Here is a 24,299-nt window from a genome sequence, read left to right as displayed (position 1 = left end):
ATTGTCTTTGCTTTGAAAGTCTGCTTTTGCACCACGTGTCGTATCGCAATCCAGGCGAGGACTTCAGTGTCATCTTCCATCTTTCTGCTCCTTCACCCCCTGTATGTAGTCAGTCACTAAAATCTTAATACATTTCCCTTTATATTATCTGTTTTCTTCATCTCCACAGCTACATCTTCACAGTTAAGGCTTTAGTTTACTACCTCCTCATCTCTCATCTGGATTTTTTTCCCCAGACAGTCTCCTGCCTTCAGACTTGCTCTTTTCTAATCCGTCCCTGGAATGGTCTTTCTAAAAATGCAAATTTGATCATGGAGCTCCTCTGCTAAAAACTTTTGGCTCTTTGTGTTCTGTAGGATAACATCCAAATTCCTTAATATGGCATCATTTGGCCTCAACTCACCTCTCCAGCCTCATCTCGGGCCACTCTCTCTCTACTCTGTGTTCTAGCTTGAGTAAATTGTTCACAGTTCCCTGACAAACATGTTACTTTTTTGAGCCTTGAAATCTTTGTAATAGCTGCTTCCTCTACTAGGAATGCCTTTTCTTCTCTGCGCAGTGAACTTTCCTCATCCATTAGGATCTAGTTCAGTTTCACCTCCTCTTTGACTTCTTTGTCGCCCTTCCGCAGAAGGGGTGGAGAAAGCCACGTGTGACATGGGGATTTACTGTTGTAAAGGGGAGTCACTGTGCAATAGAGTTCACGCTGTGAGTTATGAGGGCTCTGCTGGAGTGAGGTGGGGAGATTCCTGCAAGAAGCAGAGGTGGTACTGGGGAGAGGGGAGGGAGTGAGTTAGGACCATACACTGATATCCCATTTGTCTCATACATATAGGCTGAGGGATAGACAGGCAGAGAGGATATGTGTGAGCTGAGCTCTAGATCGTAGGCTCCTATGAGATGGGGTTTGTTTATTTGTTTTTCCCTTTTGTGTTACTATGAGGTATTAATCAGGTCTTTCTACTTTCAGAATCTAGGGTAAGAGCCCATCGCTGCCTCTTATGTCAGTAAGAGGAAGAGCCTAGGAAGAGCCATTGTAGTGGGAGAGAAGCCGCAGAACTTCACTGACCTGTTCTTAGAAGGTTGTTTTGGTCTCTCTCTGTCTGCTGTAGGTGTTGCAGGTGTATCCCTGCCCCCACCTTCCTCCCTCTTTGCCTCTCCCAGGGCAAAGGTTCATAAGTGAGACTGAGCCATTTCCTGCCTTGTGCCTGCTATTCCGAGGTTGGTGGACACCCTTGCTGAGTGTTCCTATAAGGCTGTATTTTGGGCCCTACGGTGAGTGCTTGACCTTGGCCATTTTGGGGGGTCTGAAAGATCATCTCCTTCTTTTTTCCCTGTGGCTGAGCCTGTAGGTAAATTTGGGAAGAGGGATCTACTTTTCTCTAGACTTTGCTGTGGGAGGAAAGGGCACAGTAATAGGGTGGTGATCCCATTCTCTTCTGTCTTGTTCTGAACTTTTCAAGATTAACAGGGAGTGAGGGAGTCTTAGGTAGGTGACAGGAACACCAAGCTGTGGCTTTCTTTCAGGTTTCTGAAGTATGTGAAGAGGGTCCAGGTTAAGTGTTAGCTTTTGGGTTCTGAGACAGTGATTTCAGTGTGGCTTTTCTCTTTGAGGTCTTTGAAAAGAAATGGGGGTGGGGTGGGGAGGGAAAGTCCTGGAGGCCAGTTCCCCTTGGGTCTGTGAGCAGTGCTCTATGTTAGTCAAGGAGTAGAGCAGAAGTGGGCGCCCCAGGTACATCACAAGGTAGAAGCTGTTTGTTAGTCTTTGGAATTGAGTTCTAGAAGCTGGAAGCAGTTTAGTTTTGGACATGTTAAGGCCTTACTTTGCTGAGACTGGATGCTTGGCCCTTCTTCAGCTCCCCTGGGGTGTGAGTGTGACGCTAGGTCTCTCTGCTCCACCTTATGCTGCTATCTGACATTTTTTTTTTTTTTTTAAAGCAAGCATCTGCCTTTTTTAAAAAAAATTAATTAATTAATTAATTTATTTATTTTTGGCCGTGTTGGGTCTTCGTTTCTGTGCGAGGGCTTTCTCTAGTTGTGGCAAGCGGGGGCCACTCTTCATCGCGGTGCGCGGGCCTCTCACTGTCGCAGCCTCTCTTGTTGCGGAGCACAGGCTCCAGACGCGCAGGCTCAGTCGTTGTGGCTCACGGGCCCAGTTGCTCCGCGGCATGTGGGATCCTCCCAGACCAGGGCTCGAACCCGTGTCCCCTGCACCGACAGGCAGATTCTCAACCACTGCGCCACCAGGGAAGCCCCCCTGACATATTTTTAAAGGCAAATTTGATCTTGTCATTTCCTTGTTTAAAAACCTCCTTTATTCCAGGGTGTTGATAGATAAAACCCAAACTCCTTAGCATGATATTCAGTGATATTTATAACCTTCACCCATGTTTACCCTTCAACTTAATATTGTATCTCTCTTCTCTAAATAGTCTGAGATTAAGCCACACCAAACTTGCAACTGTTCTTCAAATTTGCTGTGTTCTTTCACAGTGCCATATTTTTGAATATACTGTTTTTAATATGAAGAAGGCCTTTCCGTCTGCTTTCTTTGTGGCCAGTATCTCGTTGTTAAAGATTTAAATCAGATATCACCTCTTTTCTGGAATCCCCTTATAGTTTCCCAGGAAGATTTAGTTGCTTTCCTTAGCACCCCCATGACATTTTTGTAAGTACCTCTGTTTATAATATCTATTGGAGTTTTGGTTTATGCTCCCCCAACAGTTTTTATCCATTTTTGTATTTCCAGTGCTTACCTATTATTAGCACAGTGTCCCAGTACTTATCAGTATGATGTACACCGACTTAGTCAATGAGTGAGCCCTGCCTGCTGTTTAGGACTGCTCCCACCCTTTATAAGACTGTCTTTTGAAAAAAAAAGAAAGACTGTCTTTTGTTCTCCAGAAGGTTTTCTTAAGCATAGTTGCTATCTTCCTTTAGTGTGAGCTGATAATGGTGAGAGGGAGTGTATCTGGGTAGAAGGGGTGGTGGTTAATATAACTGGAGGCCAAGTGTGGGCCTGTTGCCAGGTCTCTGGGTTCCTTTAGCCTTATTGAGTATAAAGAGGAAGGACAACTGAACCACACCTTTCCTCTGAAGTTTTTTTTTTTTTTCCTCTGAAGTTTTTATGCTTGTGAGATATTGTTGAGAGACAGTATTGCTGAGGGGGTGGTAGATGTGATGAAGAAGGAACTGTGAGCCATGGCCGAGGCCAACAGCTGTTTTGGTACTTTTCCCCATTCTCTAGTGAGGGTGTCACGTCATGTCCTCAGGAGTGAGTGTTGGATGCATCTGACAGGAGTGGGTATATGTGTGTTTATGGGAGTGTATCCTTGTGTTCTTTGCTAGAAAGAAAATTCTTTTGCTCTTTTGGTTGGCTCTGAATTTTTACCTCTTAAGATTATTCAGCCAGTTAAAGGTCTATTAGTGTATTTCCTCCTGGGTGGGCTTCTAGGGAGGGACCTGTAATAGTTAGAAAAAAATTTCTTCCTCAGCAGTCCCAGAGGGCCGGAGTCAGATCAAGACTGGATTTCCTGATTGTTCTTTGTTCATTCACTCATTCACTTAAGCATATACATTCATCAAATGTTTATTGAGTCCCTAGGCACTGCTCTAGGTACTGGGGATACAACAGAGACCCCTTGCCCTCAATGAGCTTACATCGTAGTGGGGAAGATAGACAAATAAATAAGCAAATAAATATTTTTAGAAAGTGAAAAAACTGCTAAGAAGAAAGTATGATTAGGAAGCTAGAGAGTGAAGGTGGGAAGATGTGCTATTTAGATAGAATTGTTAAGTAAGTCCTCTCCGAGGAGATGGCATTTGGAAAGAACTGAGTGATGTGAGCAATGTGAAGATCAGGAAAAGTACACTCCAGACAGAGGGAAGAGTAAGTATTCAAGAAGCCTTGTATGAGTAAAGTATGAGTGAGGAAGGGTATGGTAGGAGGTTATACAGGTTGGATTATGTAGTGCCCTAGAGACCAAGGTAGAGGATTTGGATTATTACCAGTGTGATAGGGAGTCATTGGAGGGTATTCAGCAGAGGAGAGAGGTAGTATAATTTATGTTTTAAAACTCTGGTTGCCGTGTGGGGAATAGATTCTCAGAGGGGCAAGACTGGAAGTATGAAGACCAGGTTGGAAGCTATTGCAATAGTGAGACATGTCTGGAGGGTATAGATGATAGGCTGATGAACTGGATATTAGAAGTAGGACAAGAAGAAAGAAGGATGATGCCTAGGTTTTTGGCCTGAACAAGTAGGTGAATATTGGTATCATTTACTAAGGTGGAGAAGGCTGGGGGAGTAACACAGGTTTAGTGTTGGAATGAGTTCTGTTTTAGACATGTTGAATTTAAGGTGCTGACTGTGTGTGTGGAGTTTTCAGTGGAGTGGTGGTTCTGAGTTCTTCCTGCTGGGCGGTAGAGAGAGGCAAACTTCTGTGAACCTCTTCCATCCTTTCTCTTTGAATTAGATTTGTAGGTCTGGATCGGGCAGTGACCTCTGAGCTCACTACTCCAGCCTGGTATATCTTCTGGCTCCATGGACAGTTACTGGCTCCTACAGACCGGATGAAGCAGACTAGAGACACAAGTAGAGAAAGCCTCCGGCTGGCAAATTCTCAGAGTGTGGCCCTCTGGCCACCGGCCCTGCCCGGCCTACCTCATGGAGAGGATGAACTGGCTGAGCAGACTGGCCTCCCGGGGCCCTGGGCATCGTGTACCACAAGGGGCCAGTCTGCAGACCCCTGTCATGGCTGACCCTGAGACCTGCCTCATGGTCTTCAAGAATCACTGGTCCCAGGTAGGAGACTATATGCTGAAGGTCCCAGTCTACTGGCTACCCGAGTCCTAACATTCTTTGTTCTCTCACCTTGCCATCTGGTCACCTCATCATCTTAAATTTTTTCTCTTATCTGTCCTCATTCCCCAGGTGGTGCGAATTCTGGAGCGGCAAGGCCCTAGGGCAGCTCCTGGGGGAGCCGACGATCTCAGTGCTGTGTGCAACCACACTTACCAGATGCTGACACTGCTGGCGGAGGATCGTGCGGTGCCCTCGGCTCCCACAGCTCCTGGGCCCCTGCTGGAGTTTGCTCTGCGCGAGGATCTGCTAACCCGTGTGCTGACGTGGCAGCTTCAGTGGGATGAGCTTGGGGATGGGGTTGAGGAACGGCGGGCTGAGCAACTGAAACTATTTGAGATGCTAGTGAGCGAAGCTCGCCAGCCCCTGTTGCGGCACAGTCCAGTTCGTGAGGCTCTGCTGATCTTGCTGGATGCCTGTGGCCGCCCTGTGCCCAGTAGCCCAGCACTGGATGAAGGCCTGGTGCTACTTCTCAGCCAGCTGTGCGTGTGTCTGGCCCGGGAGCCTTCATTGCTCGAGTTCTTCCTGCAGCCACCTCCTGAGCCCGGAGCTGCTCCCCGTCTTCTCCTCTTTTCTCGCCTTGTACCTTTTGTGCATCGAGAGGGCACCCTGGGCCAGCAGGCCCGCGATGCCCTACTCCTGCTCATGGCTCTGTCAGCTGGAAGTCCCACTGTGGGCCGCTACATCGCAGATCACTCTTACTTCTGCCCGGTCAGCACCTCCTGGGATGGAGGGGTAGGGTATGGTGTAGGCACTGGAGAGCACCTTTCTGTCCAGGAGATGTGGAGGGACTGTGTACCAGGGCCCTCTCCTTCAGGAAGTAGCCCCCCTGGGCTTGAGAGCAGCACCTGGAGTTGGGGTGGGGATGAAACATGGGCTTAGGTGGATAAGGCAAGTCTGAATGCTCTTCATGGGCCAGTGTTCCCAGGTGATGTCTTGGCACCTTGGGTGACTAAATATCTGCTCTGAGAATAGCTCTTACCCCCTACTCGCATAAAAACTCTGGGTTAATAGTTCCCTGTTCCCCTTTTTTATATCGTCTGAGTCTTTGGTAACCTGTCCTTGGGGATGGCCCCCAGGTGCTGGCCACAGGGCTGAGTGCCCTGTACTCTTCACTGCCCCGAAAGATTGAAGTTCCAGGAGATGATTGGCACTGCCTGCGACGGGAGGACTGGCTGGGGGTGCCAGCCCTTGCCCTCTTCATGAGTTCCCTAGAGTTCTGCAATGCAGTCATTCAGGTGGGACTGGGGTTCCCAGGAGGTCTGGCCTTTGGTCATTCTGGGGAGATGGGGTGGGAGGGGGTGCATTCCCTGGAGTTCTGGTTTTCTTTCAGCTTGGGGGTAGGGTGCCTATTTGTATTCTACTATTCTGCTCCCTTCCTGACAATGGTCCCGTTCAAAATCCTCCGTCCTCTCTCTTGCACCCCTACAGGTGGCTCACCCTCTAGTGCAAAAGCAGCTGGTAGATTATATCCATAATGGGTTCCTGGTGCCTGTCATGGGCCCTGCCCTGCACAAGGTGAGAGTCATGGGTGGCAAGGCAGATTAAGGGATTAGGTTGAGGGGTGGTAACCTCAATGCCAGGACCAATGTGGGTGGCAGTGGGCTGGGTACTCCTCCATTTTTCCCTGTCTGCTCCTGGTACCTCCTTAGAACTTAGGGAAAATGGCTTAGCATATGTGCGGGGAAGCCCTAAATTTCCAAACTTTCCCTTCCTTTGTCCAGACCTCTGTGGAGGAGATGATTGCCAGTACCGCTTATCTGGAACTTTTCCTACGGAGTATTTCAGAGCCTGCCTTGCTCCGTACCTTCCTGCGATTCCTGCTATTACACCGGCATGACACCCACACCATCCTTGACACCCTTGTTGCCCGTATTGGCAGCAACTCCCGGGTATGGCCCCTACCTCTGTCCTGGCTTACCTGGGTGAGCCATCTTCTCTCTCCGACCTTTGTTCTGGGAGGGTGTTCCTGCCCTTCTTTGGCCTTTGTCTCCAGCAATCACTTCAAAGTTAGGTGGCATTTTCTTTCTAGTATTAAACTTTTAACTGTTTTGGGTACAATTTCAATGTGGCCGCCTGCTTTTGTAATATACAAACCTAGGACACAGTTACCTCTTCTGGATGACTTCGGCTGCTCGTCATGGCTGTAGGTTTTGCCATTGTGCGACACTTGTTACGTAGCATTGGCCTGAGGTTCTCTTCAGCTGTGTAGCGCTTTGTGACTTGCTGTGGGTGACTTGAGATCACTTCTTCAGGCTTTGTGTCTGCTTTGATAGGTGATCCAGCTGCTACTAGTATATTTACCTTTTCTTCCCTCTGGATTTGCTGTATTTGAATAGCTATAACTTGGGGCACCCATTTGCCCGCCTACCTACCTTAACGTTCCTTCTTCCTGAACATTTTGTTTGAATGTTCACTATGTGTCATACTGTTCTCTGGTACTGAGGATATAATGGTAAGCAGTGATTGCTGACTTCATGGAGCTTCCTTCATAGAAGAGGTAGACAGGTAAACACATAACCAAAATAATTGAAAATTGAGGTCATTGTTATAAAAAACCCAACAAGGTGCTTAGAAAACAGTAGAGTGGTCAAAAAAACCTTTCTGAGGAGATGACATTGAGTTGAGACCTAAAGGTCATGAGGGAGTTAGCCTATTGAAGAGCAAGTGGAAGAACAGTCTAGGCAGAGGGAGCAATGCATGCAAAGTACGTAAGTGGGGAAGAGGAAATGAAATGTACTTGAGGAAATGAAAGACCAGCGTGACTGGAGGTATAGTGAGCAAAGGGGAGAAGGGAAGGAGAGGTGGGTGAGTTCAGATCATGTGTGGCCTTGTAGACCATGGTAAGAAGTTTAGATTTTAAACAATAGAAATGTATATAAAATAGGAGTAAATTGTTTCTAAGTCATAAAGACCTGAAGTCTTTCTGGGGGAGTAAAGCATTAGTTTAGCCATGGACTTCATGGCATTTATTTTGGCTCCATCAGCCATTTTTGTTTCCTTCTTTTATTATAAATAATTGAAGTTCTCTGGGTCCTTGTGTTAAAAATAGAAGTTCTTGGATCACTAAAGGTTCTAGAAAACTGTTCTAGATAACTGAGGTACCTGGTAGTAGGGTTCCAGGTAAGTAAGGTTCCTGGATAGCTATGTTTTGTATAGTTGAGGTTTCTGAAGCTACGTTAGGGTGTATATGAGATATTCTAGACTGAATCTGATTTGACCAGTGTTCCTGAACCAAGTGTACACTTTAAAATTTGAAAATGACAATAACCATAACAACAGATTCTAGGCTCGGCCTTAGATTTCTTGAGTTATAATCTTTGGGAGTAGGCCCAAGGCATGTGTACTTTTATAATATTCCAAAATGTAATTATGATACATGCCTTGGGTTAAGAATTATTGTCATAAACCGATAGGGAAGAGATGTCAAAGCTTTAATTTTACAAAGGTATTGAAAAAGTTTTATTTCTCATTATGCTGAAGCTCGACCAAGGTCTTAAATCTGTTTGGCCTCATGGAATGTCCTGTTGATGTTTTGGGAATGTTGATTTCCTTCCTAGGGTTGATTTTTCTTCCTGTATTGGGCTCTATCCATCTTGTTTTTGTCTTAATCTTATCCTAACTTCTTTGATTCTCCCTCAGTGTCTTTAGTCTTTAGCATATATTTCTGTTAGTCTTGCATTTGGTCCCCTGGTCTCAGGAGCCTTTCATGGTTTTGGGGTATTTATTCTTGGCTCTCAGTTCTTGGAGGAACCAAATCTCTTCTGATTTCAGGATGCCCATGTTAAACATGCAGGTGCTTTCCTTTCCCCTGTTGGCCCTTTTAAGCTTGATTCTGTTGGCCTGACTTTGTAACTGCTATAGTCTGACTTTTGTGGCTTAAGGTGAATCATGCTGGCTAGCTAGCCTGAGTATCTGTATTAGTTTCCTATTGCTGTCATAAAAAATTAACCACAAACATAGTGGCTTAAAGCAACGCAAATTTATTATCTTACAGTTCTGTAGGTCATGTATCTGACACGGACCTCACACCACTAAAATCAAAGTGTCAGCAGGGCTGCATCCTTTCTGGAGGCCTAGGAGAAAATCCGTTTCCTTGCTCACTAGGATCATTGGTCGAATTTACTTAATTGTAGTTATAGGACTGAGACTCCTGTTTTCTTGCTGGCTGTCAGCTAAGGACCATTCCCATCTTCTAGAGACCAACTAAATCCTTGGCTTGTGATCCCTTCTTCCACCTTCAAAGGCATCAGTGGTGGATCGAGTCCCTCTCATGCTTCAAATCTCTCTTCTTTTTGACCCAGCTAGAAAAGGTTCTTGGCTTTTAAAGACTCGTGTGATTTGATTGGGTCTATTTGGATAATCCAGGCTACTCTCCCCATCTTAAATTTTTTAATAACCTTAATCATACCTGCAAAGTCCCTTCTGCCATGTAAGGTAACTTACAGGTTCTGGAGATTAGGACCTGGACATCTTTGAGGGGCCATTTTTTCTACCTACCACACAATCTTTCAGTGAGTCTGAATGTCTTCATTGCTAGTTAAAATGGTCATTTAGGATACACATCCATGCTGTCTAAAATGTGAACTGCTATCTTATCTCTTTCCCACCGTGATTGGCTTTTTTTTGGTTTTGTTTTGTTGTTTTCTTGAATGTATTTATTTATTTATTTATGGCTGTGTTGGGTCTTCATTGCTGTGTGTGGGCTTTCTCTAGGGGCGAGCGAGGGCTCCCCTTCGTTGCGGTGCACGGGCTTCTCATTGCGGTGGCTTCTTTTGTTGTGGAGCACAGGCTCTAGGCACGCAGGTTTCGGTAGTTGTGGCACGTGGGCTCAGTAGTTGTGGCTCGCGGGCTCTAGAGTGCAGGCTCAGTAGTTGTGGTGCGTGGGCTTAGTTGCTCTGCGGCATGTGGGATCTTCCCGGACCAGGGATTGAACCCGTGTCCCCTGCACAGGCTGGCAGATTCTTAACCACTGCACCACCAGGGAAGTCCCATGATTGGCTTTTAACTCCCCCACAGTCATTTAGTTAATGATGAGCACCTAGACTATGCAGGCAGTGCCCTGGACTAAGACCCAGTAGTTGTCTTCAGGGTGCTCAAGGTATACTTGCCGTAAGGGAAGTATATAGAAGGTGCTTTGGGGATTCATAGGAGTGAGGGAGTGCTTATATGTGTCTGTTCTCTTCATCTAGCCAGAGGTGAGCCACCCTTTTTACTTTTCTAAAACAAAAGGTTTCCCTTGTTCTGGACCCACCTATTTTTTCCTTTTCCTGTCAGCTGCCCTTGAACTTTTCTTTATCCTACCTTCTGAGAGAGACACTGGTGTTGGAGAGGTGACTCAGACTCCATGATCACAGCCCCACCCACTTCCCAGCTGGGACTCTTCCAGGTTCCCTCTGGTTTTTTGTTGGTAGGCATTCAGTTACTATGCTGCTATAGTCCGTTGACAGGCATTCCCTTAGTTATCACGTTGCTGTTGTCTCCTGTTAGTCATTCACTCAGTCCTAGTATTTCCTGGGGTCTCTTCATGGGTATTCATTCCATTTAAGTATTGCTGGTATCTCTGCTGCCAGGTATAAATAGCCAGAGTTGCTGACATGTGTATGGTCTATAGAAATACATTAAATCTGACATGTGGTTCGTTCCTATCTGTGAATAATGAGGTCTTGACCACAAAGATCATGTGATCATTTATTTAATATTTGAATGATTGTTTTGTGCCAGGCCCTGTGCCATCGTTGCTCCAGGAGAGTTTGGTTGGGCCTGGGGTTGGGGAGGTTTCTATTTGGTAAACATATTGGAGGGTAGAGAGCTCTTATGGTGACTCCCCGCCCCCCCTCCCCCAGCTCTGCATGGTCTCTCTGAGTCTCTTCAGGACCCTACTGAACCTCAGCTGTGAGGATGTCCTGCTGCAGCTGGTTCTCAGGTACCTGCGGGGGCAGGGCTGAGGGATGGCTGACCCTGAACCCTCTGGGCCCTCAGGGCCTTGTGCATGGCTGGGGTGATGGGTTGCATCGGGGTTGCCTGTGTGTGTCCTCTCGAAGCCTGGCTTAGCCATATAGTTCCACTGATGTTCCCTCAAGCCCTGTCCTTCCTTCCTGATCTATCCTGTGTCCCTTTTCTGCTGCTTTCCCAGGTATCTCGTCCCGTGTAACCATGTGATGCTGAGCCAGAAGCCAGCTGTGCGCGACGTGGACCTATATGGACGGGCAGCAGACAAGTTCCTCTCCTTGATCCCACGCTGTTGTCGGCACCGTGCCTCCAGCCCACCTCGTCCAGAGCATGCCTCGTGGGCACGAGGTGGGCCTAGCAGAGAGGCAGGGAGAAGGGAGGACACGACGGGTATGGCCTGGCTTCTGGGGGAGCCTAGCAAGAAGGTGGGAGGAGGGAGGTGGCCGTGAGTGGCATTCCATCTTTGGGGAGGTTGATGAGGGGTGTTGTAGGGTGGATCCTTAACTCCACCAAAGAAATTTAGCTTCTGAGCAAAGCTGTTCCTTTTCTTCACTCCAGTTGTACTCTTCTATTTCGATTGTTTTTGTGGTGTTGGTGGTAATGAGGAGGGGGTGGTGGATGAGGAAAAGCTTAATTTGAGGGGTGGAGAGTCAGCTGTCTGAATCGGTCCCATGTTTCTTCTGCTTCATGGCCTTCTCTCTTAGTTACCCAAGGTGTCTCATCCCTCCTCCTGCACCTCTGGCTCTTTGATCTCTCTTATGTTTTTTCCCCTCTGCAGGCCCTGGAAGCCCAAGTGTTGACTCCTCTTCTGTGGTGACGGTACCCCGGGCCTCCACGCCATCTCGTCTGGCCCTCTTCCTGCGACAGCAGAGCCTGGGTGGCTCCGAGTCCCCAGCCCCAGCCCCTCGCTCACCAGGGCTTGCTGCCTCCCCAGCCTCCAGCCCTGGCCGACGGCCCAGCCCTGTGGAGGAGCCCGGTGAGCTGGAAGACAATTACCTGGAGTATCTGCGTGAGGCGCGCCTTGGTGTGGACCGCTGTGTCCAAGCCTGCCGCACCTGGTCTGCCCCCTATGATGGCGAGCGGCCCCCTCCTGAACCCAGTCCTGTTGGCTCCCGGACTAAGAAACGCAGCCTGCTGCCTGAGGAGGACAGGGACAATGCAGGGGAGGGGGAGGCGGAAGAGCTGGGCAGGGGGGCGCTGGCTCTGGGTGCAAGGGAGGGCCCTGGCCACCTGCCCCCTCCCCAGCTCAATGGGGTGCCAGGACCATGGCCGGAGGGGGCCAAGAAGGTTCGTCGGGTGCCACAGGAGGGAGCTGGGGAACTACTAGAGGGCACCTCCGAGGGTGTGGCAGGACTAGAGAGCTTTGGGCAGGAGCTCCGGGAGCTGGAGGTGGCATTGAGCAATGGGGGCGCCGGCTCCGAGCCCCCTCTAGAGCCTTCACTACCTCTTGAGGAGGAGGAGGCCTACGAAAGCTTCACCTGTCCCCCTGAGCCCCCTGGCCCCTTCCTCAGCAGCCCTTTGCGGACTCTCAACCAGCTGCCAAGCCAGCCCTTCACTGGTAAGCTACTTAGCCTAGGTCTTCTCCTTTGTGTACTCTTTGCATGTTCTCGACATGTTTGTGCTGGTTTCTGAGACTTCTTGCCCATGCCATTCTTGTACTTGCTTAGCTCTTCATCCATTTTGCTTGGGTCCCCTCCAGATACATATCATGTCATACTGTGTCTCAGTGTCTGTCTGTAGTCTTCCATGCTTGTGCTGGTTTGAGTATTGACTTCTGTCTAAGCCTTGTATGTCTGTCCTTTATGCATGTTCCTCCTCTTCCTCAGTCTGGCCATTTTCTGGGATGTGTGATCAGGATGTTCTGTGTTTGGTGTTTCCTGGTGAATCAAAGTAATACATCTGAACCATGTGGAAGACATACGTGCCGTCCTGTATGTGAGGCACCTATAAATCATGCTGTTCCATGTTGTTCCCACCAGTATATCTGTCTGGGTGTTGGGTCTCTTGTCAGCTCTTCTGTGGCCCAGGGTCAGCTCTCTGGTATACTTCTCTTCTTCAGCCCTGGCCTCCTTTCTCCCAGCCTCTTTAGAGAAGGGCTCAGTTTCAAGTTTCTCCTGTTCCCTATCCTTGCACCTTGTTGGTTGCCCTGACTGCTCAGTAAGACTTTCTAAGGGTTTATAGTGGTAAGAACTGAAGCAGATAGAGTGAAATACCTCTATCTGGGTAAATTAGATCAGTGAAATACCTCTATCAGGGCAAATGACAAAGCATGGCCCTGAGCCCCCCAGCTAAGTTCTTTTGGTCTCTCCAAAAGACCTTGGAGCTAGATCTGGCCTGAGTGGCTGGGTAACTCCTCTTTGTTTTTGTTTGAGAGCCAGCTTTACCCAGCCCAACCCTCACCTGGCTCTTGTTCCTGTTCTACACCCCATGCTGGGGATTGGTGGGGAGGCACTTCTGGGAAGCTGTATAGTGCTTTGGACTAGACATACCTTGAGTTAGCATTCCATCTATGTTTTTGATGCATGTAAATCACTTACTAATGATGCTGCTACATTGTGAGAACTCAGCATGTGGTAGTTTAGGATTATCATCTCTTGGGTGCATGGCAGATACAAGTTGACCAAGGTACCCACATATCTTCCTGTTGTTTGTAGTCAAGTTATCATGCATTGATCAGTACATGTCCTAACTGGGCCTTGCACAGCATCAGGCCTTTTGCTCTGGAGTAATGACAGCTCTCTCTTGCAGACTACAGAAAATACATCTTTTCATTTATTTAGCCTTTGCTCTGCTCTTTTCTGCTCTACACCACTAGAAGGTGGTGTGCAGGTTTTACCACTTTCTTGAAGCGTTAATTGAAGCTCTGTCCTTTTTCTTCTTCTAAACTCATCTGAGCTTTTTCTCTTGCAAAAAAGTCCCCAGAGATGAGAAGGACAAAGTTATGGGATATCTTAGGACCCTGCTAAGCTAGAGTTGTTTTAGAGCTAAGGCTAGTCATGTGCATGTGGAGTAAGAATGTTCTAGGATCTTTTTCAGGATTCAGTGTCTCTTGCCCTTCATTGTTCTCCTGCCTCAAGCCTTAGTGCAGTTCCTAAGCACACTCCCTCTCCCTGACAAATCCCTGACCAGACAGACTGTGATGGTTCTACAGTCCTATTGTTGGTGATCTGGCTCAGTTGAGGCCAGTTCTCCCAGAAGATCATTCTAATCCCTTCTGCCATCCTCTTTTCCACCAAAGAGTCTGTCCTAAATCAGTTTTCTCTGGCCCTGAACTAAGCTCTTTTTTCCCTGCAGATTCTATTTCACCACCTTGGTTCCCAGCTCCTGAACAGACCTGATTTCTTTTTTGGTTCTCCAAAGATTCCTCCCCTAACTTTAAGTTGACCAATCTAGTCGCCGTCTTTGCCTTCACTATGCTTGCTTCTTGCTTTATTTCTGACTCAGGTCTAGTGTTAGCCTCTGTCTTGTATGTAACCTGATTTCTTCTTTTGGTCTAATCACTTTCTCACTTGTTCTTTCTTCAGTTGTCCTCTTGGTTGAAGCTTTTTAAAAAGCTGAGAAATATTATATAGCTTATGGTTATTATTGAATACTTATAATTTGCTAGATTTTGGCCTAAATGCTGTGTATCAGTATCTCTTTGATCCTCTTAATAACCTTATGAGGTGGGTGTATTTTCGTGTTTTACCAAGTAGGAAACTATGCTTGGAGAGTTTTGATTCATCCAGTAACTTAACTAGTAAACCGTAAAGCTAAAATTTGAACCAAGTCTGTGTGATTCCAGAGCCTGTGGTCTGGCCCTTCAGCTAGAATGTGTATAAAGCTGGCATCTGGACCTCTTGTGGGTCCATGTGGTGTCTGCCATTTTATCTCCTCCAGAATAGGTGGTCACAGGATATTTAAACATGCAAATCATTTTCTGACACAAATAATTTTCATCTAGTGGTGGTGGGGGGGGTCTCATTTTGGGGGGAATGCGTGTGATGTGCATTGTGTTCAGGCCTTGTATCCTTGTGCCCACCCCCCCAGGCCCCTTCATGGCTGTGCTCTTTGCCAAACTCGAGAACATGCTGCAGAACTCCGTCTATGTCAACTTCCTGCTGACGGGGCTGGTGGCCCAGCTGGCCTGTCACCCCCAGCCCCTGCTCCGCTCTTTCCTGCTCAACACCAACATGGTCTTCCAGCCCAGTGTCAAGTCCCTGCTGCAGGTGTGCGATGCATGCATGCATGGGTGCGTCCAGGCTCCATGGTGGGCCAGGCCCACAGCTGGAGTGGCCCTGGGGGGGCTGGGAATAGGCCCAGTGGGGCTAGAAAGGACTATGTCAGTCTAGAGCCACCCAGAAATGTCATGAAGTTGTGCTTCATAGGTGCTGGGCTCTGTGAAGAATAAGATTGAGAGCTTTGCAGCCTCCCAGGAGGACTTCCCAGCACTGCTATCCAAAGCCAAGAAGTACCTCATTGCCCGTGGCAAGTTGGACTGGACTGAGGGCCCTGCGGCAGGCTCTGCCCCCCGCCGATCTGATTCCCTAGGTGAGGCCTACCCTGCCACCACCTCCCTGTCCTCCCTAGGCAACTAATTAGCTCAGGTTAACTGAGTTTCTTATTAAGGTTGAAGCCTTGTGCCGGGAACTAGGGAGTTGCAGAGAGTAGAGTCTTGATTTTGTCCTCAGGTTTCTGGGCAGAGGAAAAACATAGTTCTGTCCACTGAGAGCCAAACCAACAGTAGCAGCAAAAACTACTCTAGAAGTTGGGGACGGGCAAGGGGACAGAATAGTCTCTAGGTTGAGATATTGTTAAAGCTTGGTAAAGGACATGGCATTTGACATGGGCCTTGAGAGATGGGTAGGACTTGGGTAGGCAAAGCAGTGGGATGGCTTTATTCTTTTGTTCAGGGGACAGCATGAACTGTTTAGTTGGAGCAGGGGATTTGGAAGGTGGTGGAACAGTTGGTAGTGAGGTTGGAAAGATTTGGTCAGAGCAGAAGGTTCTCAGTGTAGAGGTTGGGCTAGGCAGAGGTTGTAAACTTCTAGGCAGTGAGAAACCATTGGAGGTTCTTAGATCTGGGAATGGAGAGATAAGTGTGTTAGTTCATGTGCTAGTTGCACTGGAGCTCGGAGAAAATGAAGTCAGAAGAGCAATTGGGAGGCTTCTGCCATAATGCAGATGTGACCTGTGAGGCTTGAATTAGAATAGTGGAAATAGAAAGGGAGAATTTGAAAAGGTGGAAATGGGAAGGAAGTACTGGCAGAGTCTGGTGAGTGGTTGTGAGGTATAAGGAAGAAGGAAGAGTTAAATGTGACCATGATATTCTAAATTTAGATCTTCCATCAACAAGTATCTGAGTGCTTGCCGTATGTGCTAGGTGTTGTCTTTGGTACAGGGGACTCAGGGAGGTACAAGATGTGATCTTTGCTTTCAAAAAGCTGATAGTCTAGATAGTGACTAGAGGATTGTCATAACTGAGGGAGCAAGGTCCCAAAGGTGGTGGAAGTAAGTGGGATCCAGAGCACAGGAAAGTCTTTTTCCCCCTTTGAGGCAAATGAGGAGAGATCAAAGGAGGAAATGTTATGTACAAGTGGAGTTTTGAGGTGTGGAGGGAAATTTTAGGGAGTTGAAGTCATCCTTTATTTGCTAATTGAAGTAGGAGGCAAAATAATATGCTGAGCAAGAGAGCAGAGGTGAGATGGGGGCTTAAGGAGGAAAGTGTATAGGTTGGGAAGAGGGTACCAGAAGGGTTACTATATAGCTGTGAAGGCCCAGCTGAAATTCCTTAGCATGATTTCCTCATGGTCCAGTACCAGGAATTATTTCTTGCTTCCACAGTCCTGGTACTGTGTTCACTGTGGAGGGCCCAGGGATATAGAGGTAAATAAGACAGAGTCCAAGCCCTTGAACTCACAGATTAATGTATGAGGTAGAAGACATGAGAACAAGTTATTAAAATGCAATGTGATAGGGCAGTAAAATGGGAAGTTAGTGGAGGGCAAATTAGAGGAGAGGTAGGGATGGGGAAATTAGGCTAAGGATGAAAACATTGAGGAAAGCAAAATTAAGGCAGAAGGGGCTACAGAGGCATAGAAAGGAGCCTGAAGGGTTCCAGGAGGAGCACATAGGTGTGGATGCCAAAGCAGGGAGAGTTTCTAGAAGAGGTGAGGAAGTGTGTGAACCTGGTTGCAAAGGGATCTGAACGCCAAATCAAATATATCTGTTTAGCATATCTCTGTAGCCATTATTAGAGGTCGAGAATGGGAATGGTATCATGATCTAGAGACTAGATCCCTAGAGTCTAGGCCTTAGGTCTTGGACAGGGCCAAGAACAGATCCAGAGCCAGCAATCTAGGAGGAAGGAAATTAGAGAAGAGAAGGCAGTATTTTAAATGGTTCATTTGAGTCTAAGCTGACATGAAGTTGTCTGGCCACAACCAGTGGGAGGGTGGCTTTGGTGGATGTAGGAGAGGGATTGGTGGAAGGCCAAGTGGTGGCACAGGAGAGCAGATCTTGGAGGGACAGTGGTGTGTGACAGATCTGATAAAGCCACTGAACTATGAGGGCATATATAGCACCTGTGGGTATTGAAGGAGCAGGGGATGTGGGTGCCGTGTTATAGATAGGCAGGGGGAAGGAGGAAATGTTCGACTCTAGTACAGGAGGGTGCTGGGCAGCAAGAATAAGGGCATGTTACAGACTGAGGAGAAAGAGCTTGGTGATGGTAGAAGAGTGATTGGGAAGGGAGGCGCAGTAAGAGAACCCCTCACGGTGAAGGGGCCTGGAGAAGGGAGGGGTCTTGTCTGGGAACGAAGTGTCTGAAGGGTTGACTGCCTAAAGACTGAGCATGGTGGTTGGCTGGTGGGGAGGCTGGGTAGAGGGAAGGAGGCTGGGCAGGCAGCACTCTGGTGTTAAGAGTTCTAGTGGAGAGGTCCGTGCCCCTGGGGGAGTGGGGGTGCGTGGGGAGGGGAGTCTCCTCTCCCAGGCCAGGGGACTTTGCCTGACGCCAGCAGCTTCACGACACTCCTGTTTGTTCCCAGTGAAGAGCCGGAGGCCGTCCTTGGGGGAGTTGCTCCTGCGGCATGCACACAGTCCAACCAGGGCTCGGCAGGCGGCACAGATGGTTCTTCAGCCTGGGAGAGACGGCACAGGACTTGGCCTAGGTGGGGGCTCCCCTGGGGCATCAACGCCGGTCCTACCCCCCCGGGGTGGGGCCCCTGACCGCCAAGGTGAGGCTCTGCGAGTCAAGAACGCTGTCTACTGTGCAGTCATTTTCCCTGAGTTTCTCAAGGAGTTGGCTGCCATCTCCCAGGCCCACGCTGTCACCTCGCCTTTCTTGTTGGATACTTCAGAGGAGGGATCTGGCCCTCCCATCTCAGGCTTCGGGCCCCTCAATCCTTAACTTTCTTCCATGGACAATCAGGGCCTTGAGTGGCCTGTGCTGGGGCCAGGGTGTAGGCTCCTTTTTATGTTTGGAGGCAGTGGCGAGAGGACTTTTTAATTTATTTCCGATGAATGTTTTCTGGAGAACTTGTTGCAATATGTATAAAAGGGAAATCTCTATTCTGTGCTCATTCTTCTTTCCCACCCTTTTTCTGTAGGGCTGGGGCCCCAAGAAAGTTGTACATGGATGGGGAAGTGGTCAGGGTGTTTTCTCTCTGGCGAGGACACGATGCCAAGGTTTCGAGGTACTTCTTATGCCTTTAGAGGGTGAGGGGACATGAAGCCTGGGGAAAAAGGTTGGGACTTTCCTCCTCCAGACTCCTACAGGAAGAAGCACCACGGGCCCAGGATGGTGTGGGGGAGCAGCAGCTGATGTTTATTGGGGACCAGTGTCCCTATGTCAGGTCTTGGGGGCCTGGCCCCCTGCATCTCTCGCCTCAGCTTTATTCGTCGCTGTCGAACTCCGAGGACAGACCCTGCAGCAGGGGCAGGGACATGGAGTGCCGCTCGGGGTCCCCGGGTCCCCCACCCTGGGCTCCTGGTGCGGGGCTTCGGGGGCTGAAGAGCCAGTTCTCTGCCAGGGTTGGGGATAGCCACAGCTTGACTCAATGCCCTCGTCTTTCTGCCGCCCTGGTCCCTCCCTCTGGTCTTCTGTGCTGTACCCACCCCCTCACCAGGACCACGCTTCCATCTCGTCCTCCCCTGGCTCCCTCACTCCATCCCCCTCACCAGGGTCCAGTGTGGAGTTATGGGTGCCCCACACACTCCTGGGCTCTACACCCCCACGCCCTTTCCCTCCACCTTATCCCATCCCTCTCATCTTCATTTCCCCTAGCAGTACCTGACAGCATCTGGGGCCCCCTTCGGAAGGGGTTTCGGCCCTTGTAGGAGAATCTGGGTGGTCTGCCCTCTGGCCCTTCCTGGGGAGGTGGTGAAGGTGGGGCTGGGCCAGGTGAGGGCACATCAGCAGCTTCGGGGACATCAGCAGGGGCTGACGTGGGGGCCGGAGGTGGCATGATGCTGAGGTCGGGTCTGACCCAACTGGCCCCATGGGGCAGTGGGTCTTTGATCAGGGGCTTCTGTGGTCCCAGCACTCCCTTGGGCTGCAGTGAAAACTTGAGGCAGGAGAAGGCAATAGGCAGTGACCGCTGTAACCAGAGCAGTTGGGGCTCACGGGCTGTAGGCAGCAGCCCCAGCTGTAGCCAGGAACAGGAGAAGACCTGGTAGATGATGTAGATGCTGTGGGTGTTTCGGAGCCAGGGAAGAGTCTGCTGTAGGCTCACCTGCCCTGGTGGCAGCAGCAGGAAGGCCACCTTCTTGCGCAGGCCACCCATACGTAAGCGGATCTGGCAGGGCTGCCCATCCAACAGTCGCACTTCTTCATAGGCTGTCTCTGCCCGGCCATTTGGTGAGTATTCTCTAGTGCAGTGGGCAAAGGCACCTTCAGAGCCTGCCTGCTCCAGGAGGTTCGGTAGTGGCCCCACTGGTTGTAGTGCCCGCCGGCCCTGCCGTCCTGGCAGAGCCAGGCGGGTGTGGGCTGGGCGGGGCTGTTTCACTAGCACACCCAGTAGGTCAAAGCAGGCTGCATCCGACAGGAAAGGTACTGCCACTACATTGGGCCCAAAGCGCTCCTCTATAACCTGCAGGTGGCCAGTTTATAGGTCAGGGACTGAGTTAGGGTCAGAGTTAGGAGTTACCTGGTAGCCTACTCTAGCTTGACCCTCCCACTGTCACTACACAATGTGCTCAAACTGTTGTGCTTCCTGCTTGTCTCCCAGTTCTCCCCTCTAGCAAAACCTGAATGTCTACTATGTGCCAGACTCTGCTAGATACTGGGAATGCATTAAAAAATGAGACTTTGTTCTTGTCCTGATATAGCTCAGAGAGCAAGCTGTGGAGCAGATGAGATGTGATTTAACAGCCTTTGTCTTTGATAGAAGAGGATCAAGGATACTTTCTAGGTGGTAATGCTTCAACTTTGAAGGAATTAGCCAGGTAGGAGAATGGTCAATCCAGGCAGAGGGAACAGCCAGTGAAAAAACTTGAACTTACAAACTAAGAGGGGCATAGTCAGGAAAGTATAATTTCATATTACTTAAGTGTAGGGTGTGGAGAGGGACAAGCACACAGGAGCTTGATTATTCAAGGCCTTGTGTGTGTGCTAAGTGATGGGACTTTTATCCTGAGGACAGTGGGAAGCCACTTGAAGGGTTCTGGTTAGGAGGGGCACAATTCAGATAGGCATTTTAGAAAGTTAATTTTGAATAGGAAGGCATAAAATAAAGAGGGGTAGAAAAAGTCAGTTAAGAGTATTGTAAAATTCCAGGCAAGACATGGTGAGGCCCTGAACTAAAATAATGGGGGAAGGTATTTAGGTTATAGAATTAGTAGAACTTGGTCACTTAAGGGGTGTGGGAAAAGGCATCCTCAAGGATTAGGGTTAGATGGGTGATGTCATTAACCAAGAGTGGTTACACAGAAATAGGTTTGGAAGTCCACACCGTGTCTATAACATCTTAGTATACACCTTCTGCCCGAGCTGCAGAGGATAGTTCTTTTAGGGATTTGAGGCCTCATCTTTGTAATGCTAGTTCCAGTAGGCTTTCACAGATTACAGTTCCTCTTGGTTTTGTCCTTCTGGCCTTTTTGTGCTTGGTAACCCAGTTCTGGAAAATTTAATTTCATGACCAACTGGGAAGCCCTGTAAGATCCTCTCTCGTAATTGTACTTAGGTATGATCTTGACTCATTCAAGATATTGTTGGCTGAGACTTCTGGCTCTGTGTTCTGCTGAGGAGCATACACAGTTCCCTCTTTGGGCCCCTTTCATGTTAGAGTCCTATTCTTAAAATGCTGTGTGCTCTACTTCCCTCCGCCAGACCCCCAATCCTATATGTCTGTGCCCCTGCTGATGGCATTGCCCACTTTACTGGCTTTCTTGTAGAATTCACCAATGGTCCCTTAAGGTTGATCTGCTTTTTGCTACGTAAAGCTGTTTTGGAAGTGCTGCCCCCCAGCGTAAGAGGGGTGTAGCTAGTTGTGTCTGGACTTTACACAAGCTGAGATAGCTTGTCACTACTGTCTTGTCACCTAGCCAAGGAAATAACTGGTGCTCTTCGTTGATCTGCATGGAAGAATTTCCTATCATTCCTTCTCCTTTGTTTCACTAAGATATGGGACATTTAACTTTTGGGTGGGGGCATAGGTCTGAAGAACAGGACCCTGAGAAGAACAGTTGGATTTCCAGGGGTGAGAGCAGAGCAATGGTGGGTTAGCATTTTTGTATAGAATGCTCTGCCTCATGACAGTGAAAGCATAATCATCAAATATAACCTCAGAATCCCAGCCTAGCTGCTCCTTTGGTGCCTAGGATTCTGTACAAATGAGACAAATTGGAGTGTCTCCAGGAGAGGTCCCTCTAACAGGAGTGTGATGTTTCTTATGGTCTAAATTTCTGCTAAAAGGTGATTAAGCTGGAAACTCTGTTTCAGAATATAGACATGAATTTGCCATGGAAGTTTATTAGGCCCTTATTCTTACCCTGAGGGCCCCAGTGGTTATCCTAAAGCAGGAAAAATAAAGCACTCAACTCTATGCTAGGGTGAACGTGTTCTTGGCAGTCGCCATTTGAGACCACTGCCTGCTTCCACTGCACTTCTGGGTAGAAGTTCTGAGGACTTAGAGGCCTGCAAATTCAGCTCTCCCCGGGGCAGCCCAGGAAAGTGATGGTGGAAGATTATCTTCCTGGAGGTACCTTGGCTGGTTTGAATTCTGAATAGGGAGCCCTTGAGCCACATTCTGTTTTTCTACAAAGTGCCCAGTAAATCAGCAGTTCTGGAGGAGGAAACCAGGTTACTCAAAGGTGTCCTACTTCTTGAACTTGTCACATACTACCAGTGATTTATCCTGAATGTCCCTACCCTGACTTTTCCTGGCAATTTTCCATTTAAATAGGACAGGGAGTTTTTCTGATACTCAGAGATGGTGTAGCTTTTTAATAGTTAAAGACCTCATTTACTTCACCCTAATTCTGATTGAGCTAGTCCAGGACCAACCTCTAACGCTGCTGAAACTAGTTGCCCTATTCTTGGGAGGACCTTGGCTCTTCTCTTTCTGCTTCCTTGGGAAGCTGACCTTTGTGGCGAGCTGCTACTCCACTGCAAATGGGAGCTACGTGCCATTAAGGCTGCTTTGAGTTTGGTACAGGCACTGCTTTAAGATGATTATTTTAAACTTGGTGGGCTGCTTTCTGCAAATGCTTTAAATTCACTCTCCTTCAGATAGCCTGACCAGAACCTGATCCCTAAATTCTCTAATATCAAAAATTAGTGGCCATCTAGATTTTGTGGGATTTTCTGGACACCAGCAACTCAGAGCTGAGATCTGCCTGCTCCTGGAAATCTGTTTATTTGGCTCAAAACCCAAATTTCTCATTCTGTGGAAGTTAAGCTGGAGGGAGTGTCTGTGAAGAGGTCAAAGGTAAAGTTCAGGTTCTTTAGAAAATGTAAAAGGCCTTTCACCGTCAGCCCCTATACCTCTTCTTCCTCATTTTCACCACTAACTCTTTGAACCCTGTTCTAGAGGACTATTTGTAGTTCACTAATTTACATTTTTCTTTTTTTCTCTCTTGGCTTTTGCATATATTCTGCCTTTAACTAGTACACTGTTCACTCTCACACACCCCCTGCCCCTTGCTCATTAGGTGTTTATTAAGCACCCTTTATATGCCAGGTATTCCTCTTCCCTCCATGTGAATAACTCCTATATGCCAAACTAGAATGTACTCACTCCAGGAAGCCTTCCTGACCTCCTAAGTCTACCCCTGACTTAGCACTTCTCTTTTCTGCTCTCATAGCTCCCTATCCATTGTCTTTCAAGGAACCTTTCTTACTGTTTTTGCAATTGTAATTAAATTGGACACTCTGTGCAAAGAACTTCGTGCAGCGCCTCACATATAAGCCAGCACTGAGTAAATGTTAGTTATTATTGTCTTTAGGCTTCCAACTCCTTCCAACTTATAAACTGCTCAGACCCATCTAGGTCACACTTTGTTACTTCCTCTTTAGCCCTCTTTACCTACCTTATCTTTGATGAGGGTCCAGGTAGCATCAGCTTCATCCAGTGTCAGCAGGTGAGGGGTACCAACCAACATGATGGGGTGTGGGAGGGGTTAGGCAGGGCAGTAGCTGCTGCAGAAACCCCAAGCTGCCCATGGAGGTGAGGCCCCAGGCCCTGGACTCTGACCTACTACAGCATGAGGTCATAGAGGTCCTGCTGGGTGTTGGGGCCTTGGGTGGGGGGAGGGCAGTCGCTTTCATAGCCTCACTGTACCCACAGCCTGAGTCCATACTCTTTAGTCACCTATTCATTCTCATGCTTTAGGGGAGGTAGATGCAGGTATCCATTAGGGTGTGTTTGTATATGTCTCTGTGTGTGTGTATGTGTGTGTGTGTGTGTGTGTGTGTGTAGTTCTTGGTCTGAATTCTTTAAGGAAACAGTATCAAGCCTTTCCTCCTTTAAGCAATTTGCTATGCTATCTTGTCAGTTGCAGATGACTTCTTTGTGAGGTTGGATTGGGGTCCTGAAGGACATGGGAGAAGCATAGATCAGGACTTAAACTGAGAACAAAGCAGTGGCGCTCAACCTCGGCCATACTTTGGAATTACCTGGAAGCTTTAAAAATTACTGGTACTTGGATCCTACTCCCAGAAATTCTGGTTTAATTGGTCTGGAGTATGCCTGGGCATCAGGATTTCTAAAAGCTCCCCAGGCAATTCTCATGTGCAGCCTAGGTTGAAACTCATTATTAATGAGTGGGTTACAATTGCAATGAGAACCAGGTGTGTGTAGGAGGGTGCCATGCTGAGTGGTGACAATGTGGAGGATAAGAATCGAATTGGGATAATGTTGCCTTAGTAACTGGAGAGAACTTTCAGGAAGCCAAAATTACCCAGCTAAATTTAAGGAAATTTTTCTTTATCCTCTACTTCCTTTCCAAGGCTGCTTTGTATCTAGTGGGTACTCTTCCTTTATGGCCCTAATCTATGTGTGGTTTTCACT

General features: G+C 48.2%; 2 protein-coding genes across 9 annotated transcripts in view; one reads left to right on the top strand and one right to left on the bottom strand.

The window, feature by feature from the left end:
• FAM160A2 (family with sequence similarity 160 member A2) overlaps positions 1-24,299 on the top strand; it is a 29,783-nt gene that overhangs the window by 3,107 nt on the left and 2,377 nt on the right. The window contains exons 2-12 of one of the 8 annotated variants that reach the window (XM_036860621.1): positions 4,475-4,803; positions 4,933-5,571; positions 5,940-6,098; positions 6,292-6,378; positions 6,585-6,785; positions 10,707-10,786; positions 10,997-11,202; positions 11,591-12,370; positions 14,842-15,020; positions 15,180-15,342; positions 17,838-18,026. In XM_036860621.1, the coding sequence (XP_036716516.1) occupies positions 4,666-4,803; positions 4,933-5,571; positions 5,940-6,098; positions 6,292-6,378; positions 6,585-6,785; positions 10,707-10,786; positions 10,997-11,202; positions 11,591-12,370; positions 14,842-15,020; positions 15,180-15,342; positions 17,838-18,026 (2,821 nt within the window). In that variant the 5' untranslated portion in view covers positions 4,475-4,665. Of the gene's footprint in view, positions 1-4,474; positions 4,804-4,932; positions 5,572-5,939; positions 6,099-6,291; positions 6,379-6,584; positions 6,786-10,706; positions 10,787-10,996; positions 11,203-11,590; positions 12,371-14,841; positions 15,044-15,179; positions 15,343-17,837; positions 18,377-24,299 lie in introns of those variants that run through there. The other 7 variants (XM_036860618.1, XM_036860619.1, XM_036860617.1 and 4 more) reach the window with 7 other exon arrangements.
• Positions 18,507-24,297, bottom strand: C8H11orf42 (chromosome 8 C11orf42 homolog). The gene is made up of 3 exons (XM_036860626.1): positions 23,320-24,297; positions 19,082-19,880; positions 18,507-18,814 (listed from the first exon to the last, which is right to left on the bottom strand). Exons 1-3 carry the CDS (start codon positions 23,389-23,391, stop codon positions 18,684-18,686), a joined length of 1,002 nt encoding a protein of 333 aa, XP_036716521.1. The 5' UTR covers positions 23,392-24,297; the 3' UTR covers positions 18,507-18,683.

This window comes from Balaenoptera musculus, chromosome 8, assembly GCF_009873245.2.
Source record: "Balaenoptera musculus isolate JJ_BM4_2016_0621 chromosome 8, mBalMus1.pri.v3, whole genome shotgun sequence".
Lineage (NCBI taxonomy): Eukaryota > Metazoa > Chordata > Mammalia > Artiodactyla > Balaenopteridae > Balaenoptera > Balaenoptera musculus.
This window is presented reverse-complemented; position numbering and strand designations above follow the sequence as displayed.